Below are 18,357 nucleotides of genomic sequence, written 5' to 3'. Positions count from 1 at the left end.
TATGAAAACACAAACTTACCACCACAAAAAAAGAACATTTAACCTTGTTAGAATGAACTACGAGGTTGATTTTGGCTGTTTTAAACTAAGTACCAGGAGACTGAGCTTTGCTAGGATTGAATTAAACGTTAAATTTATTAGATCAGCTTGCTTAGAAAGTAAGTACCGTTTTGGAAAAAAACATACCAATAATTTTTTTTCAACAAAATTTATTCTTGCAAGAAAGAGGATACGTATCTTCAACTATTTTTTACTTAGTTCCACCATTGTTTAGACATTTGTTGTAGCAAGGAACCAACTTTTCTATATCCTCTTCACAGAAAGATGCCGCCATTGAAGAGAAAAATTGCCGTAAGCATTTTCGGAACCCAGGGGGAACACATCTTGCGATAATTCAAGTGATTAACCACAATATCATGCAAAAGAGATTTTGAAATTTGTGTAAATTGAAATTCATCAGATAGCATTCTTATGGTGAAACGTCTGTTTTCACAAATTTTTTTCATTCACTTTTTCAATCCATTCATGACTCTCAACAGATGGCACATGAACATTGGTTCGCCCATCATTGAATTGCCAAACCCATTTTCTTAACATTCCATCACCTAAGTCGGCGATGAATTTCAGCAGGCTTCACGTTCCTTGCGTTCAAAAATCGTATTACAGAACACTTCAGGATCAGAAATTGTTTAAAACATTTTGAATGTACACTAACTAATGTAAACATAACTCAATTTTCCATTTTTGCGTGAGCTGTTCAACAATGAACCAAGGAGACTAGTGCGCATGTAAGTAACATCGTTGTTAGCGCTGTGCCGGTGGTAGAACGAAATGTTACTTACTTTCAGGCCACACTCGTTCACTCGTATTTAGCTAAATTAAAGATATTTGTTATGTAAGGTAATCAACGTGAACAAAGTTTAGATGATACAAAGAAAACATTTTATTATACCTTTATAAATACATAGATTGCTATAAAAATTACCTGCACCATTTTCATTAACTGCAGCTACAAAAAGGTATCGACGATAACATGGGCTCTTTAGAGGGCTGAAGGGTCGGAAACTGGATTTTTTCTAGCCTTGTAACCAACGCCAAATACCCCATAATAGACAACAAAATTAAAAATCCTCGAACGAAAAAAAGTTTGTCCGTACACGCGTTTGTTTTAGATTGTAGGTTTTTAGCTGATTTCATGCTAAGGAAATGTAAAAATAACTATGAACAAACTTCTATTGCTTGCTAGAAAGTATAATATCCTATGCAAATTCCAAGGATATTATACTTTGTTGGAGTTAAAATAGTATATCAGACAGGAAAAAAGGAAAATCACATCCTGAGTTTTAATAAATACTACCTACATTAAACAATCAATTATAACAAACATTTACATACATTGATTGAAGCAACATAATGAATTAGTTCAATTAATTGGGCAAATTGTAAACTAATTTTCTACAATGTTATATTATTTACAGGAGTTCTTGCTATGGAGGCTCTTCACAAGCAAGTTCTTCCTTTTGTCTTAAGAAGAATGAAGGAAGATGTACTCAAGGATCTACCACCAAAAATCACTCAGGTAAAATATATTTATAGTTAAATATTTAAGGACTATTACTCTGTGTTCCTATAAACCTCTCATACTGGTGATTTGGAGGAGTTGTTGATTCTTGAAACTTTTGGACTTTTGATTCAATTTCAATACCAAAATAAAACTTATCCTAGTTTTTTAAAACCTTTGTATTGTGCATATTAGTTTAGTTGGCAATTAAAATCTTGTCTGAAATTGAAAATTTTAATTTTAATTTTTAGAAAAGGAATCAGGCTGTAATCTGTCAGGCATTTAAGTTCCCCATGTGACTGCTGCTTTCTCGGATTTCTCTTCTCCTTCAGCAGTCCAGTGAAACCAACCTGAGATTATTCTGTTGTTTATGCTTTTGCTCTCTGTTTAGTTTAACACTGCATTTTTGGCTATTCTCATTCTGATCAGTGAACCTAGGGGTAGGTGTTGGTCTCCAACAAAACTGCTGCTCGAGATTCTTAATGAAACATTCATGGGCCACAGATCCCCCACATATTTTGTTGTTGTTGTTGTTATACCAACAATAAGACATAAGTATTTACACTGTAATATTACTAATATTTGTAATGGTAACTGTACAGGACTACTACTGTGACTTGAGCCCTCTACAAGAGAGACTGTATGAAGATTTCTCCCGGTCCCGTAGCTTATCTGACATCAGTTCTACGCAGAGCAACAACACACACATCTTCCAGGTAAGTCTCATCCAAATAGGAAAATCATTTAACATTTCGCACTTCCAACTGGTTTTAGCTTAAAAAAAGATTAAAGTTGACCCATGTTTGTGTAGTTTAGTAGAGTTATGTCAGGAAAAAAGGTAGTTAGTTTCTTTCCAACCTCACCTATTTTATCTGTTTGTCAACAATTTAAATTTAAATGTCTCAAAATTTATTCAGATGAGCAAACTTACCAACAATTGTGTGTAAAACTAAACAGTTGTTTGCGGTTGAAAAAACTAACTCAGGTAAAGCATTGTATGTTAACAAAATAACAATATGGCTTAGGTATGAAATTGTACTAATCTTTTGTAGACACCCTGTTTTTTTTTTTTTTTAATAATTCAATTGTGAAAAAGTGTTTAGGTGTTACAGAACACTTTTCATCTTTTGATAGTTTTGTTATATGCGTGTCTTGTTTGTGTCACTGTCATCCAGTTTTTCCCTGTAAACAAATTAAATTCCTCACCTCTATGCGCCGTTTTGTTTCACATACTGAGTAGAGAAAGCTAAATGACAATGAATGTTCAATTAGTTAGTTGATAGTTAGCCTACTACATTTGTATCTCTTCATTTGTTGATAAAAGTGTAATTTTCAGGCACTGAGGTATTTACAGAATGTCTGCAACCATCCTAAGCTAGTCCTCACTCCACAGCATCCTGAGTTCCAGAAGATCTTAGCAGAACTGAAGTCTCACAACTCATCTCTCTCAGAGATTGAGCACGGCTGCAAACTACCTGCTTTAAAACAACTGTTGCTGGGTGAGTAATTGTTGATTTTTAATTCCGTTGTGACTGTTGTGTACAAAGGCCTTTTTATACGTAACATTTTGAAATTAATTTAAAAATCATACTACTTAAAGTTTGTTTGTTATAATTTCGTGATCAAAGACTCTACAACATCGCTATTGACACTATTAATGGTTTCAGCTGAACATGTCACATGTATCACATGTCAGCTGACATATATGTGTTAGCTGTGAAATTTGTCTGTATCTAGTACAAAATTGCAGTCATTTGAACATTGGAAATTAATCAGTGTCTCTCAGGCTGATTAAACTTTTTTTTACTGGACTAACGGTTTTTGCTGATGCCCTTCTTTAATAAAGACACTTTCATGCCATATAAAGGTGTTCTGAGGTCAGTCTACCTGGTGTAGCCGATTAAAAAGTTTAGAGGAAGTATCCACATATTTTTAATTTTCTTCAGCGTAAAGGTTGATTCACACACATTAGTGCAGTCATAGTTCACTCTCATTTGCATCCAAAATTTGTCCGAGTCAACTGTCTATCAGTTGGTTTCAGTCAGGCTTCCGTCACTTTATTTACAGTGATTTTTCTGTCAAGTTTATTAATTATGAGTGTTTAAGTAAATGTTTAAATAAGATAAAGATACAATTACCCCAATGACTGATTTAACTATGGAAGAAGCTTTCAAGGTAAGCTAGATGCTATCATCCTTTTTTTCTACAATTTAAAATTAACTATGGAAGAGTCAGCTGCTGTAGTGATAGCCTTAGATGACAAAGAGATTGAAAATAACAGAAAAAACTAAGAAGGATATGAGTTCATTATTTATGGAATAAAAGTGAAAGTGAGGAAGAGTTCATAAAGTAATTTGAAGCAGTCAGTCTAACTTTTCTTTCTTCAAGCCAACGACTATTTTCTTGTTGTCCAAGGGTGTCAACTTCAATCAAAGCTTTTTCCTCGTCGTTTAAGGCTAAAGACTTCAGAAGATAGGATTTTTCTTCCTCAAACTCATCATCTCCCAAGTCAAGCCTTTGGCAGAAGCTTCCGCAATCTTTAGTACCTGACATGTCCTTCTCAGCTTTTCTTGTAACGGTGCTTTTGTGTTTTCCCTCCTTCCTTTTTTTCATTTAAACTCTCCTACATGTCATGAGCCGTTTTGTTCGCCTCAATCCTATTTTCTTTACCAAAAGAGCGGGACCTCCTTTTCAAATGGGATTTCATGCTTTTGTAATGCCACATTGGACCGTACTGAAAGTCGAATGCAGCAGCTCTTGCTCTGAAAGTAAAAGAACCCCTCTTGCCTCGATTAACTTGTTTCCCATCAGTAAACTTTGCCACTAATGACATGTAGTTTTCAGCTAGGTTGCTCGTTTGGTTTTCCCATAGTAAGTTAGCCTCCAGAAGAACAAGCTTTAGGGCTTCCAACATCTTATTAGCCACGAGAAGCATAGTACCCTCAAGTTCTTTCCCAGTGCCAACTGCCTTACAAAAATAAGGCTTACTTCTTATATGGTTTCCTAGGACATGGGAAGGACTGTTCATAAGGTATGCTTTCAACTCTTTGATATTTTTTTCGCTGGAGTGGTGAATAATCGCTCCTCGTGATGCTGCCTTCAGTCGCTTTATAATGTTATCACTCAGGAATCTTTCGCTGTGTTGCCATTCTCAGCCTCTTTGTGTAATTCTTGATTATCTGGTTTGTACATTCAACTTTTTCTACGAAGCGACCGTAGGGCACCGTCTCTCTAACTTTCTGATGCACACTAGAATCGCCATCTCCTATCATTTTTCTGTACTGAACACCATGGATCTTTTGGCTGGAATTGAAGGCTTCCACTAACATTTCTGACTCCATTGAAGCGCTAGGTCCACTCAAATTTTTCAAACATTTTTCATGGTCAGTAGTGGTTCCTTTCTTTTCTAAGTGTGCACACATTGAGCAGTACTTGTTTTTCACATCTATGTGAAGTAACTTCTTGGTGCAGAGTCCAATGACACAAGCGACTCCAGAATTAGCTGAGTATCTGTGACCATGGCTACAATGAGACCATCCTCCATCCACTATTACTGTTATGAACGGAATATTATGCTTTGTCACATCACCGTTCTCTATAGCCAATTTCTTTTCTTCAACGCCAGCTTCGATCATGGAATCGTACAACACGTCTTGCCATACCTTAAAAACAAAAACAAATATTACTGTAAAATAAACTTGTAGAATTCATTATACAAAACATTAAAATAAGTAAATAATTTGACTGCTAAGACTGCCGGGAGTTCATATTTATTTGTGTTTGGTAAGTATTTTAGGGTTTGATTTAATTTTGAAGGTTTTTGCAACACTAAAATACTTTTTTTGGTACTTTGGTATTATCCGGATTCCACTTATATTAGAGGTATTTTTTATACCGGAGACCACCAAAAATAACTACTTAATTGGAAAGAGCATACTTTAATTGACGCCAACGACCTGACCTTGGCCTACTAGGAGGGGATTTGGCTTGCGAAAGTATGACTCATCTGGTATTGTTTGATTCATAACAAAACGAGGAAAGTCCTACAAACATATTTATGATAACTCAACCTAACATAACCGCCGCAGCGTGCTCGCTGTATAAGGGTGGCCTCCGTATAATACTAAAGTACCCCTTTGGTAACTAAAACTATTTAAACAAACTTAATTAACTCTTAAATATAATTTCAAGAACCACACCTGTCCTAGGCATTCTTCTGCTGTTCTAAAATCCTTTTCGCTGATTGGAGAAATGTCAATTGATGATAAAACTTCTTCCATGTTTCTGTGCCCAGAACCGATTTATGAAAATCCCCTTACTATTTGGTCTACAAAAGGCAATTTTGATTTTAAATTTCATCAAAATCGGATAATTTTTGCTCGAGTTATCTTGCTAAGGGATACACATATATATTTTTTATGTTATTAATATGAATTTGAATCAGGAATGAATTTGAACTGTTGGTGTTTTTAGCCTCTAGGGACCTCAGAACGTAAAAATAAATCAGTCCTGGGTCCAGGTCTTACCATGAGTACTACCTTAATAGCTCTAATAGCTCAATATGGGAAATTCGCTAAAAAGAATTTTCTTATTTAAAAAACACAATCCTACTAAAATTAAAAGTGAGAAAGTTTGGATGGATTAATGTTTGTGACAAGTAAACGCAAAAAATAATGGTTGGATTGGGCCGAAATTTTGGTGTGATGATAGCTCATATTCCTGATTAACATATAGATGCATTCTTATCTCAAAAATCCTTTCGGACTCCACCCCAGTGGCTCTGGAGTTTCCCATTTTAACCTTATGTGTATTCATGTTTAAAAGGAATAAAAGAATTTTGTCAGCTGTTTCAACTACACAAGTTGGCATTAAAAAGTTATAAGGTTTACCAACAGGGTGCAGCACTATTATTCTTTTTGCATTTATAACAACATCTAATTTGAACCAACTAGCAACAAAAAGCAGTGAAAAATTAAAATTTCACTTTTATATTGTTTAGCTGCAGTGGTAGAACATTTATGGCTATGGTAGATGCGCTATACTATAGCATACCGTAAACTAATAGAACTAAATTTTCTTAAACCGTTTCCTCTCCCATTGCAAATACAAAGCACGAGTATAATTGCAATAAGCATTTTATACCTATACGCCAACCTCGTTTGAAGGACGGGTACTCTGCTAGTATTCTATGAATTTAAAAATGTCAAACACCTACATCACACTGCCGTCAGGCGTCACAATCCCAAAATATCTTTGGGAATGAATCGGAAAATGACTGACGGACCTGTGCAGAAACAGGGCTGGATGAGTTAGGTAATGCAACAGGAAAGCCAATAGAGAATACATTTTTTTTACTGTGACTTGACTGATGTGACTGACCCGTGACACGCTGGAACTGATATGTGAATATACTTTAAGGGAACCCATGTTAATGCATTTTCTAGGCATCATCAAATGATTGCCATGTCATACTGAGTTGAGATAGAGACCTCCGGTTTTCGCTGATATTCTTCTTCCTTTAGTTAAATAAACCCCTTAAAAAAAAGGTGTCACTTGATGGAGCTTTACATTAAAATTTTTAAGCAATCTCCAAGATATCTCATTTTAAAGCCCTGGGCAAAATTGTCATACCAATCAATAATCATAAAGTGCAACTTTTAGCACCCACCATCAAATCAGCATCAAAAAGTAAGTGAGGGTATCCATACTTTTGCCTAGTCCTATATTTCCTTTCCCTCAACGCCTATTACTAATTATTGTGGTGTAGGTTTGGCTTACAGTAACTAAACAGCAGAACCATATTATTTACATTATTTTCCATGATGCTTGTTGTAGATTGTGGCATAGGTACGGCGTTGGATAACTCTACAGCAGCCCCTGTAGTCTCTCCTCATCGAGCTCTCATCTTCTGTCAGATCAAAGCAATGCTGGATATTGTCGAGAATGATTTGCTCAAGTGAGTGTGTCCTATGTTAACCTGTTTTTTCCATGTTTAAAATCCTTAACCGTTATTAAAAGAGATAACTATTATAACAAAATCATATTTTTCCATGAACAATGTTTGAACTCAATAATTTTCAAGTGCTCCTGGATCAAGGTTTACACTATTGTGAATTAACAATTAAAATCAGTTATTTCCAAAAGTATATTCTTTACTTCACTGGCTAAAATCTTGACTTTGGTCTAGACATCACTATTGATGATTGATCCACAAAGTTTATTACAATTTAATAAATTCAGGTCTAGTCCAGTTGTTTGAACAGTCGTCAAATGTCTGGAAACTTCACTGAAAATCACAAATGCTTATCTAGCTGAGACCATTGTGCTTTCACAACAGCACCACTCATGTGCTGCAATCACAATGACAGACAATGCCTTTCAAATAGCTGAACCACTAATAGCTAGGTCAGCAGAAAAACATCTAATTTCTTTAGATATTCATTGGTATTTAAATTTACTAGACGATTAAAAAAAATGTTTCACCAATTTACACTTTTTTCTGAGGCTTTAGCTTTTGAAGCATCACGTTCTGTGTTGTTTTAATAGAAAAATAACAGGATATAATACTTTTTAATCATTAAACATTAAACTGAAACTAATTAGCAAATTTCACTATAGTAGCTATCTACTAGGCCTATTTACTATTTACAAACTTGTAGAAGCTTTAGTAATTGTTATATCCAAGAAATTTATTTTATTTTCTTGTGTCTCCATTGTAAATTTAATTTTTGGGGAGAGTCTTTATTGCCATTGTATAAGCATACCACATCTTCAACATATCTATGCCAATATATTATTTCTTTTTTAAACGGGTTGTCGCCGTTTATGATTTTTGATGATTCTAGATGACGCAAACCAGCATGATCGGATCATGGAAACGGGGTTCTATGGGATGAAAATAGGTTTTTCTCATTTTTGACCCTCAAAACAGAAAATTTCCCAATTTCTCTCTAGACCTTTTTAAAGAGCTTAAAAAAAATTTAGTATATCAAAGTCTTTTTGTACAGTTATTATTATTAACGGAGAAAAAAAAAATTTTAATTTAAAATTCCCATGTTATTTTTAAGAAGAATATTGTAAAATGTTTTAGTTTGCTTGTTTATGGATATATTGTGATAAAACTTGGAAAATTTTCTTATTAGCGAATTTCCCTATAGGGAAGTAGCTATTACCATAGGTGGCACGGTAAGACCTTGACCCGGGACCGATTTACTTTTTCATTTTGATGTCCCCATAGGCCAAAAACACCATTCGTTCAAATTTTTATATATGTACATATATATATAGATTTATATATATATATATATATATACGTCCGTGAACGCGATAACTTGAGTAATTTATGTCCGATTTTGATGAAATTTTGTTTAAAGGTGTAAAGCGGGATAAACTTGAATGAGTTCGCGAACCAGCACGATCGCACCATGGGAACAGGGCTTTACGGGGGGTTTTATGGGGTAAAAATTGGTTTTTCTCACTTTTGACCCTCAAAACACAAAATTTCCGGATTTCTCTTTAGACCTTTTTAAAGAGCTTAAAAAAACAAATAATTTAGTATATAAAAGTATTTTTGTTCAATTATTAGTAACGGAGAAAATTAAAAAAATTGTAAATTTAAAATTCCCATGTTATTCTTACGGAGAATATTGTCAAATGTTGTAACACAAGGCACAATATTTAATGAATTGGATGATTGTAAAAATTTAATATTTAAAACGTTAGCAATTTCAGACCCTGATGTCACTTCCTTGTCGTTAACTATCAAGTTTGGAAAATTCTGACATTTTTCAATGTTGCCAAGCTCTGTTTTTATAATATTCCATGCTGCTTTGGATTTGTCTGTAGCATTGCTTATTTTAAGCCGGTTACTTAATAGTTTAGCTGCCTTACATACAGATTTAAATATTTTCTTATATTTTTTTACATAATCCAAAAATAACGGATCCACAGTTGTTTTTGCTAACTGATGTAGTTGTCTCTTATGTATACTAGATGTTTTAATACCCACAGTTATCCAATCATTTTTATTTTTACTATCCCTCCTTAATTTTTGTTGTATATTTTTTAAGGGAAAGGCTTCATTAAACACTCCAACAAACTTAGCATAAAAGTTATTGAAATTCACTTGGAATGTTTCGTTACTGACAAAATTCCAATCTATATTTTGTAAAGAGTGTCTAAATAAACTGCGGTTTCTACTTGAAAAAGATCTCTTAAGAACACCTTTGGCATTTTTATCTGTGTGCTTGTGCTCATTGACAACAGAAGTGATATTAATGAAAAGTGCTCTGTGATCTGAAATCCCTAGTTCTACATTAAGTATTTCATGAAAGGTATGTTGAAAAAAATTGTTTGCTAAAATATTATCGATACAGGTTTTACTGTTACCAGCAATTCTTGTGGGGGTGCAAAAATTGATAACAAATCCATAACAAGTGATGAGGTTTAAAAAATCTGATTTGAGTTGTTGGTGTTTTGTGGAGTCTAATACATCAATATTAAAATCAGCAGAGATAAAACACACAACAGTTGCACAAACAGTTGCAACACTGTCCAAGAGAGAGATGAAGTACATTAGAACTTACTGGTCCAATTTAGAGTGAGGTAGATTCTGGACTGAAATGCCATTTGTCATTCTGCTAGGATCGATCAATTAATGATACTATCTAACCAAAGGTCAACATTATGAAGTATAAAGACCAAGATTTGAACAATCCCTCTTACAAAAAGTAAAATAATGATACTATGGTAGATAGATAAAAGACTATATCACTTACAACACTGTGCATTTGCAGAAAGCACCTTCCATCAGTGACGTACTTGCGGCTGGATGGCTCTGTACCTCCGAGTTGCAGACATAATGTCGTGGCAAGGTTCAACTCTGACCCCTCCATAGACGTGTTGCTGTTGACCACTCAAGTGGGAGGTCTAGGACTCAATCTCACCACTGCTGATACTGTGAGTAAGCTAACTTGTCAAAAACTAGCATAATTACTTTTAGGGCTATAAGACTGTTTACCCGCCTTTCATGGCTTCTTGGTCATTAACACGTTTGCTGCAGCCCATCAAATGGCAGGCGTAGCCCCGGTGCGGCACAGCGTCAAGCGGACTGTCATATCTTTTAGTCTATCTTGACTTCATATGATTTAGTTAATAATTCAAATAAGGTCAAGACAGATGATAATTGTTTTTCAATGTTTACATTTTACTTTATTATAGTCAATCATAACAATTTCAATAAAAGAGTTTCTTCAAATGTGTGCTTATTAATTCAAAGTCACAACACGGACCCTTTTTGCTTTAAAATATTTTGGTCTGACAAATAGCAAATGATGTGTGGTGATGTGTTCTGTGTTACGACGAGAGTCAACGTAGTTTGCTGAAACACTCACAGATAGCAGCACTGTCTGGAACCAGCCAGTCCCATTGTATTGCCAATAGGAGGGAGAAAAACGGGACATTAAGTTGATTTCTAAGCTTGCCAGAATTAGATTTTCAGGGTAAATTTACTACCAACCTACATCACAATAAAGCACCCGTTCCTAGCTAAACGCAGACATAAAAATACGGGTTCTTCCCAGTGCGCTGCTGTGCAGAAATTAAATGGCATGTAGGCGATGCCGGCACTCATTGGTGAGCGTTCAGCGTGGCAGAACTAGAGCACTCACCGGTGATTGGCCCGTAGCGAACGTGCCCATAGCTATACCTGACACCAGATGCATAAAAGAATTTTTAAAGGAGGGTACAAGATCTTATCCATTCTTTTGCTACTCATTTTTAACGTATCTTGCTCAACAAGAAAGTTGTTAAAAGTCCCAAAAAGTCCATTGCAAACAGCCTTCTTAAGGAAACCTGGATTCCCTCAGATGGTCAGTGGTGATTGATCTTCCTGCTGATTGTGTCTCTAAGGTAGATAAAGTTTCCCAACAACTTACCTGTCATTGAGAGCGGGCGGGATGAATCTACCGTGCAACCATTGTTTAGTCGCTTTTTCACTAGGATGTAACTATAGTAGACAACATGCCATGTAGCTGTGGTGCAGAAATTCAGATTGTGGATCACGTTATCAATTATTGCCCTCCTGATGACTCTCCTTACTGGATTGCTCAGGATACATCCTACAAGGCTGGATTTCAAGGTCTTCCTATCACCTTGGAATTAGCTTCATTCTATGACAAATGAGTGCAACTACTTTGTACAGAAGATTTTTTGTACATCTTAAATTATACACACAAACCAACACTTCCAATGTTAACGAGCCAGTTTTTGTAGGTGATATTTGTGGAGCATGACTGGAGCCCTATGAGGGACTTGCAGGCGATGGACCGAGCTCATCGTATAGGACAGAAGCGAGTGGTCAACGTTTACAGACTCATCACGAGAGGCACGCTTGAGGAGAAGATCATGGGGTGAGTTGGTTGTAACTGGCGAGGATTGGTTATACAATTTATTATGGCTCTTAAAGTTAGGCTATATGGGAGGTGAACTAATTGTGTCAGAGTAGATTGCACTTTTGAAATTTAAAAGTAATGAGTGATTGTCTCTCAAGGTATATATGTATACACCTTGAACACAATGAAAGATTTTCTTTAGGGACCTTACAAAACTTTTTTAAGAAATTTGTATTCAATAACTGTTGTGACAATTTTCTTAAATGCCTACAGGCTGCAGAAGTTCAAACTGGTGACTGCCAACACAGTGATCAGTGGGGAGAACTCAAGTCTGGAAACCATGGCTACAGACAAGGTAATAGTGGTTTTGTATGTTAGATTGAAACTCATAGTCTGTTTTGATAAGGTGATGTATTATCATCCAAATTTAAGGCAAGCACAAATGAAAGATTTTCTAGTTAAGATCTAAGATGATTATTTGATTTCTTTAATCTCTCAACCTTATGACAAAATGCCACTTCTGTTACCTAAAATAAGATTTTGGCAAGGCTTACCTGAATGGGAAAGAGCTCAAACTGATACATGAAACACAAAAATGTATAGCTTACTTACTCAGAATATAAGAATATTTTACTGTAACTGACAGAAAATTTAACTACGGAAGGTACAAGTTGAAGAGAGAGTTACTAGTTAAAGAATTACTTCTTAATTAGCATTTCACGTGTTGGCATTATTATAGGGTTGTCAAACAAAATATGTCCTCCAGTGTACTATCTGATATGTTTACACTACACTTATCTGTAAACTTTTACTATAAGGTAAATATATAAAAGATGTTAAAATGGCAACCGATTTCAACAAGCACCGGTTTTATACAAAGACTTATCACCTCTCATGAGTCCCTGATTGTGCTTGATGATGACTGGGTATCCGAAATACCATTTTATCATTTTATGTAGCTGAAATGTAATTTAGTTAATAAAATTAGACCGACAGTTATTGTGACAGTAGTGATGTCAGCCTGCCTCAGGTTTGGCTTTGATTGGTGTGAATGTTTCTATCACTTGGTTATGACCTGTTCCAGCTGTTGGATCTGTTCTCCTTGGAAGGCAAGAACGCCTCGGGTCGCTCAGGCTGGCCAAACTCCTCGTCTAACCTGACTATGAAGAGTGTATTGGCAAACCTGCCCGACTTGTGGGAGGAGACCAGCTACGAGGAGGAGTACGACTTGAGCAACTTTGTAAAAACCCTTCGTCAATAAAACCTGTGTTTGTGTACTTTTGTTTTTTTTCCTCTGTCGATCATTTAGCCCAAAAACATTTAATGTTTTACCTAACACACATTCCTATAAAAATTTGAGAAATGTAAGTGATGTGGTTCGGAGAAGGTGAGGCCACCATAAAAAACAAAAAAGTGTAATACGTACGTGACCGTAAAAGAACTACAAGAGTGTAATCAATGTGAATCACTGTGTATTTCTCAATTTCTTACTTTAGGCAGTGCTTCTTTGATCACTCACTGTGATTCCCTCAAGATCCATGTTTGCATCCTCTAAAGCTCTTTTGAATGAGATTATTGATGCAACTGGCACTCATCTGCATGTACATTATAATGATGTTTACAAGAGTGGTAAGGTCAGCAATTAGACCAATTTGTATATACCAAGGCAAAAATGTGGTTCAGATGCCACTATAAACTGTAGGTCCCTTAGTTGCCATTAGCTGTATGGGCTATTAATTAACTGCTGTGTCTAAGGAATAAGTCGGCCTTAGTCACTAACAAGACTACAAGATCGCGCCACTCATCCTACACTCATCTCCATTCATACTGGGCTTAAAATACCTACTTTGTATGGTCGCCATTTCATTCAAAAAGTATTAAATATAGAGTGTAAATAAACGGTATCAGAATTCTGACACATACTTTCTCCCACAAGTTTGTCAACAACCTTTATCATGTGTAAGCAGTGAGAGTAAATATACAGAAATAGGATTTGTGCAATTTTGTTAAGAATTTAAAGTACTATAACATACTACATTTTTATTAAAATCGTTCGGACCATTTTTTAGAAAATCCATTTTTCCATTATTTTATGGGGTTTTATGAGAAAATCTCCATCAAAAATCAAAATGTCTAAAAAATGAAAGAAACTATCAAAATTGTAAGTACCATAACATACGATGTTAAATTAAAACCGGATTTTTTCAAAAATCCCATTTTTCGTTTTTTTATGGGAGAATAACATAATTTACAATAACTTTTGAACCATAATTTTTACAGAAATGGAATTTGTACCATTTTGTTCAGAATTTTAAGGGCTACAGGGCCATTTTTGAGAAAATTCGATTTTCCGGGTTTTCATGGAAAAATCCCCATTAAAATCAAAATTTCAAAAAAATGAAAAAAAACGCCTGGAGATACCATGGATTAGAACCTACATACCAAATTTCATCGAAATCGGACCACAGGTGTAGTCCCTAGCTCTGTACACAGACACACACACGCACAGACATCACTTCAAAAACCACTTTTTTAAAATTTTGACGAAAACAATACTTTCTCCATATACTATGGTATAGGGGGAGAAAGTAAAACGATTGAACCCAGGCAAATACCCTGCAGTACTCCCTTTAAACTTATTAAAAGGTTTCATTAGTACACATTTAGTATGTGTGCAACACATCCCATCCTGATTATCTGGGATCAGTTTCCCAAGTACGACCTAAAGCCGGGTTTTCCTAGGCGCGGAGTCGGCAAGCGGAGAGAGGAACGTGGAGAGCGGACTCCAATTGTCTTAGGCAATGTTACTGTTTTCCTAGAAGCGGAGCGGAATGCCATGTTAATTTCAATTCCGCTCTCCGCGTTCCTCTCTCCGCCCGCCGACTCCGCGCCTAGGAAAACCCAGCTTTTAATAATAATAATAATAGTAATAACAATAAATAATAATAAATCAACAACAGAAACATTTTCTAAAAATACATCAATATATTTACATTAATAGGAATATTATCAACTAAGTTACTAATGCTATCAACAAAGAAGAACTAAAGGCTTCTGCGTCAAGATTGTTGTTGTTAGCCATCATAACTGGTAACTCGTTAATATTATAGATAAACTATTTTTTATAATTTTCCCCATCTCTTTGGGATTGTTATAATAAACTCACTTTGCTTCTTTTACTTTATTGTTGTACACACTCATGTGGCTACTGTAATCCCAGACAGCACACTTTATCCCAGGGACATCCCATAGTAGTCCCATATGTCCTGAGAATGTCTCGGGATATGTGCGTTATCCTCAGGATATCCCGCAAAATCCCGGGACGAGTACGAAATCCACAGGATATCCTACAATATACCGTAATGTCCCGGGATTTGTAAGTTAACCTCAGGATATCCTGTAAAGTCCCGGGATATGTACGAATGCCATAGGATATCCCAGAATGTCCCATGACATCCCGGGACATGTACAAAATCCACTGGATATCTTGTAATGTCCCGGTAACAAACTGAAGAAAAAAAATACTACCACTGATGAAATGTACAGTATATCTAAATTTAAATGTTCAACAAGGCCAATATATAATAATTTGTTTTTTTCACTAGTGCTTTCAGAAACTTGGTTTCCATCTTCAGGCTGTGTTTACACTAGTACAAAAAGTAAATATTTACTCAATAAATTAATTTTAAACAAAGTTAAAACAGATGATTTAAAGGATATTGGAAAAATAAAAAATAATATTACAAAAATTAATCTTTTGAATTTTGGATATGTTACAGTGTTGTTCTTGATGTAATTATTTTCAGTAATTCCGAATTTATAATTGGGCCGTCTTCATTATTTAACAAATAATTTTGGTCTGTTTTTTTTTCTTCTAAAAATAAGATTCCCACGCATTAAGATGTTGAGGTTTTATAATTTATTTTAAAAGTTTAAGGTTTCCCAGATTCAAAATATGTCTTGTTAATACTATGGCTAGCAAGGGTTGACTTTACTTTACTGACATATTACTACCACTGAGTTCAGGAAAACTAGAGTTCTATCATAGTTGTGTGGAATGTGAATTTAATTCTAACTTTAAATTAATAAAACAACAAAAAACTAATTTTAATCATATAACAATCAATTATTACAGTGCTAATCTAATGTTGATTAAATAATCTATATTCAAATACCAGTATCCTCTCCAACTACCAGAAAAACAATTCAACTACTTGAGGCCTAAACAGATTAACAGAATCATATATAGCCTATACTGTAGCATCAAAAATATTTTAAGTATTGCGACCATTGCAACTGTCTGCTACTCTTTAACCACTTGAAAACACCCATAATCAACAAGCGCAGATAGCTCAGGAGGTAAGGTAAGAGGCTCACAAGGCGAAGGTACCAGGTTCGAAACCCGTCTGGGCCAAAAACTTTTTTCTCGTTTTTTTCTTCAAAATTTGTGTTTATTAACTATTTAATCAATTTACTAAACTTATAATTAAGCTTTTCATACTAAATCTATATTATTTTGTGTTTTTTATGTTCAGGCCCAGACCACACTTTATCCCAGGGACATCCCATAGTAGTCCCATATGTCCTGAGGACTACCCTGGGATGACCTCGGATGTCCCACGGATATGTGTGTGAGCTTATCCGTAGGACATCCCCGGGCGGGGACATTAGGCATTCCTGTGGATATCCTGTGATATCCCAAGTTGACCATAGGACCACTATGGGATATCTTGCATATCCTGTCGCAATATCCGTGGGATGTCCTGAGGAGAAAGTGTGCTGTCTGGGATGTTTTTTATGAACCTCCAAGCCAGTTGTTTTGCTTAGATGAAATAGATTAATAGATCTAGACATTTTTTTTCAATAGCCTAAGCTCGTGAGTGTACCAATGACCAGCAGAACTATTAGTATGTAGTGAACTTTGTTTTTTTGTTTTTTTTTTAATCACAATTTTATTTACAATCTGTTCATTTTTTGAACATTCAGCAAATACAATAACAATTATTAATAAAACGTTAGTTAGTCTATGTCCATTGGCAGATCTAACTTAAAAATATTTCAATGAAAAAATAAATAAGTAAATAAACAGGAGAAAATTAAATTGTTCAAACAAAACGTGAGCTTAGGTCCAGGACATGAATCCTTTTCAGCCTGTATATACAGGTACTGTTGTCCAAAAGGTTTAGAGCCAGGTGATTGGGGTGATTTTCAAGCTTCTTTAGATATTTTGTACTAAATTTGGTTATTTCCTCTTCAACAGTCGGAATTCCACTGTCTTTGTGAAGGATATTGTTATTAACATACCACGCGGGGCTTGCACGGATGAACCTTAAAACTTTTGACTGAAATCGTTGGATGATGTTTATGTTCGACATACTAGATGTTCCCCACAGTTGGATTCCATAAGTCCAAATTGGCCTCAGGATTATTTTGTACCGTATAGTAATAATTTATTTGCAATGGTCAATTTTGATTTACTATTTAGGAGCCAGGAAAGATTTTTTAATTTTAAATTTAGGTACATTCTTTTGTTCCAGATGTGGTTTTTCCATGTTAATCTTTTTTTAGTCAATCGTCATGCCGAGATATTTCACTTCATGGGATTGAGGAATTTGGACATTATTTAAGGTTACAGGAGGACAAGTACCTAATCTGGTAGTGAAGGTCACATGAGTAGATTTGCTCTCATTCACTTTTATTTTCCATGTTTGCAACCATTCTTCTAAGTCATCTAGCGAATTTTGAAGATTAAGTGAAGCTACCACTGGAGCCTAAAGCTCGTGAGTGTACCAATGACCAGCAGAACTATTAGTATGTAGTGAACTTTTAACCATTTTAAATGGAAAACAGCAATTTATATACATTAAAAATACATTAATAAAAAGACAAATTTTAACATCACTAAAGTTGACCTACAATAGGTCTTTTCGTCGAGACCTTTTTAACGATACGGAAACGGCATGTGAATGAGGTTGTGCTAATAGCATATTATAGTGCGGGCACCGGAATCACTATAGAATCATCTGTAACTTTTTTGTATAGAAAAAGATGGGTATAACAATGTTATATAGCAGGTTTTGCTATAAAGTATAAGCCCGCTTAACTTACAAACATAACACAATAGCCATCAGCGGCACGAAATCCCCTCGAGAAGTTCAACCTCCAGATAATAATATACATCTCTTAATATACATTACTCAAATTAATATAACACCTTAAATATATAATATAGGTGTATAACACCTTTAATGTTTACTGGCTTGACCAAGGCGGCCGTGGCTTGACACGCTATGCTCACCGAGTTTAATCAGCTGTTTTGTTTGAGTCAGCACTTTGTTTTCTTTTTCTCTGTTGCTGACTGCGACGGACGACTCAGTCTCAGTCATCAGTCATCATCATAAACAA

The 18,357-nt window shown here is 35.2% G+C and overlaps 1 protein-coding gene across 1 annotated transcript in view; it reads left to right on the top strand.

The window, feature by feature from the left end:
- The window catches only part of LOC128999560 (TATA-binding protein-associated factor 172-like), an 81,319-nt gene extending 68,090 nt beyond the window's left edge, over positions 1-13,229 (top strand). Inside the window, exons 32-39 of the mRNA XM_054426135.1 lie at positions 1,479-1,579; positions 2,164-2,277; positions 2,898-3,060; positions 7,397-7,517; positions 10,357-10,519; positions 11,834-11,970; positions 12,226-12,307; positions 13,037-13,229. Coding sequence (XP_054282110.1) covers positions 1,479-1,579; positions 2,164-2,277; positions 2,898-3,060; positions 7,397-7,517; positions 10,357-10,519; positions 11,834-11,970; positions 12,226-12,307; positions 13,037-13,213 — 1,058 coding nt within the window. The 3' untranslated portion in view covers positions 13,214-13,229. The remainder of the gene's footprint in view (positions 1-1,478; positions 1,580-2,163; positions 2,278-2,897; positions 3,061-7,396; positions 7,518-10,356; positions 10,520-11,833; positions 11,971-12,225; positions 12,308-13,036) is intronic.
- The last annotated feature ends 5,128 nt before the right edge of the window (positions 13,230-18,357 follow it).

Source organism: Macrosteles quadrilineatus, unplaced genomic scaffold, assembly GCF_028750875.1.
Source record: "Macrosteles quadrilineatus isolate MER2022 unplaced genomic scaffold, UCM_ALF_1.0 Scaffold_8__2_contigs__length_117827958, whole genome shotgun sequence".
In the NCBI taxonomy this organism is placed as follows: domain Eukaryota; kingdom Metazoa; phylum Arthropoda; class Insecta; order Hemiptera; family Cicadellidae; genus Macrosteles; species Macrosteles quadrilineatus.
Note: the sequence above shows the minus strand (reverse complement) of the source record. Positions and strands in the feature narration are given on the sequence as shown.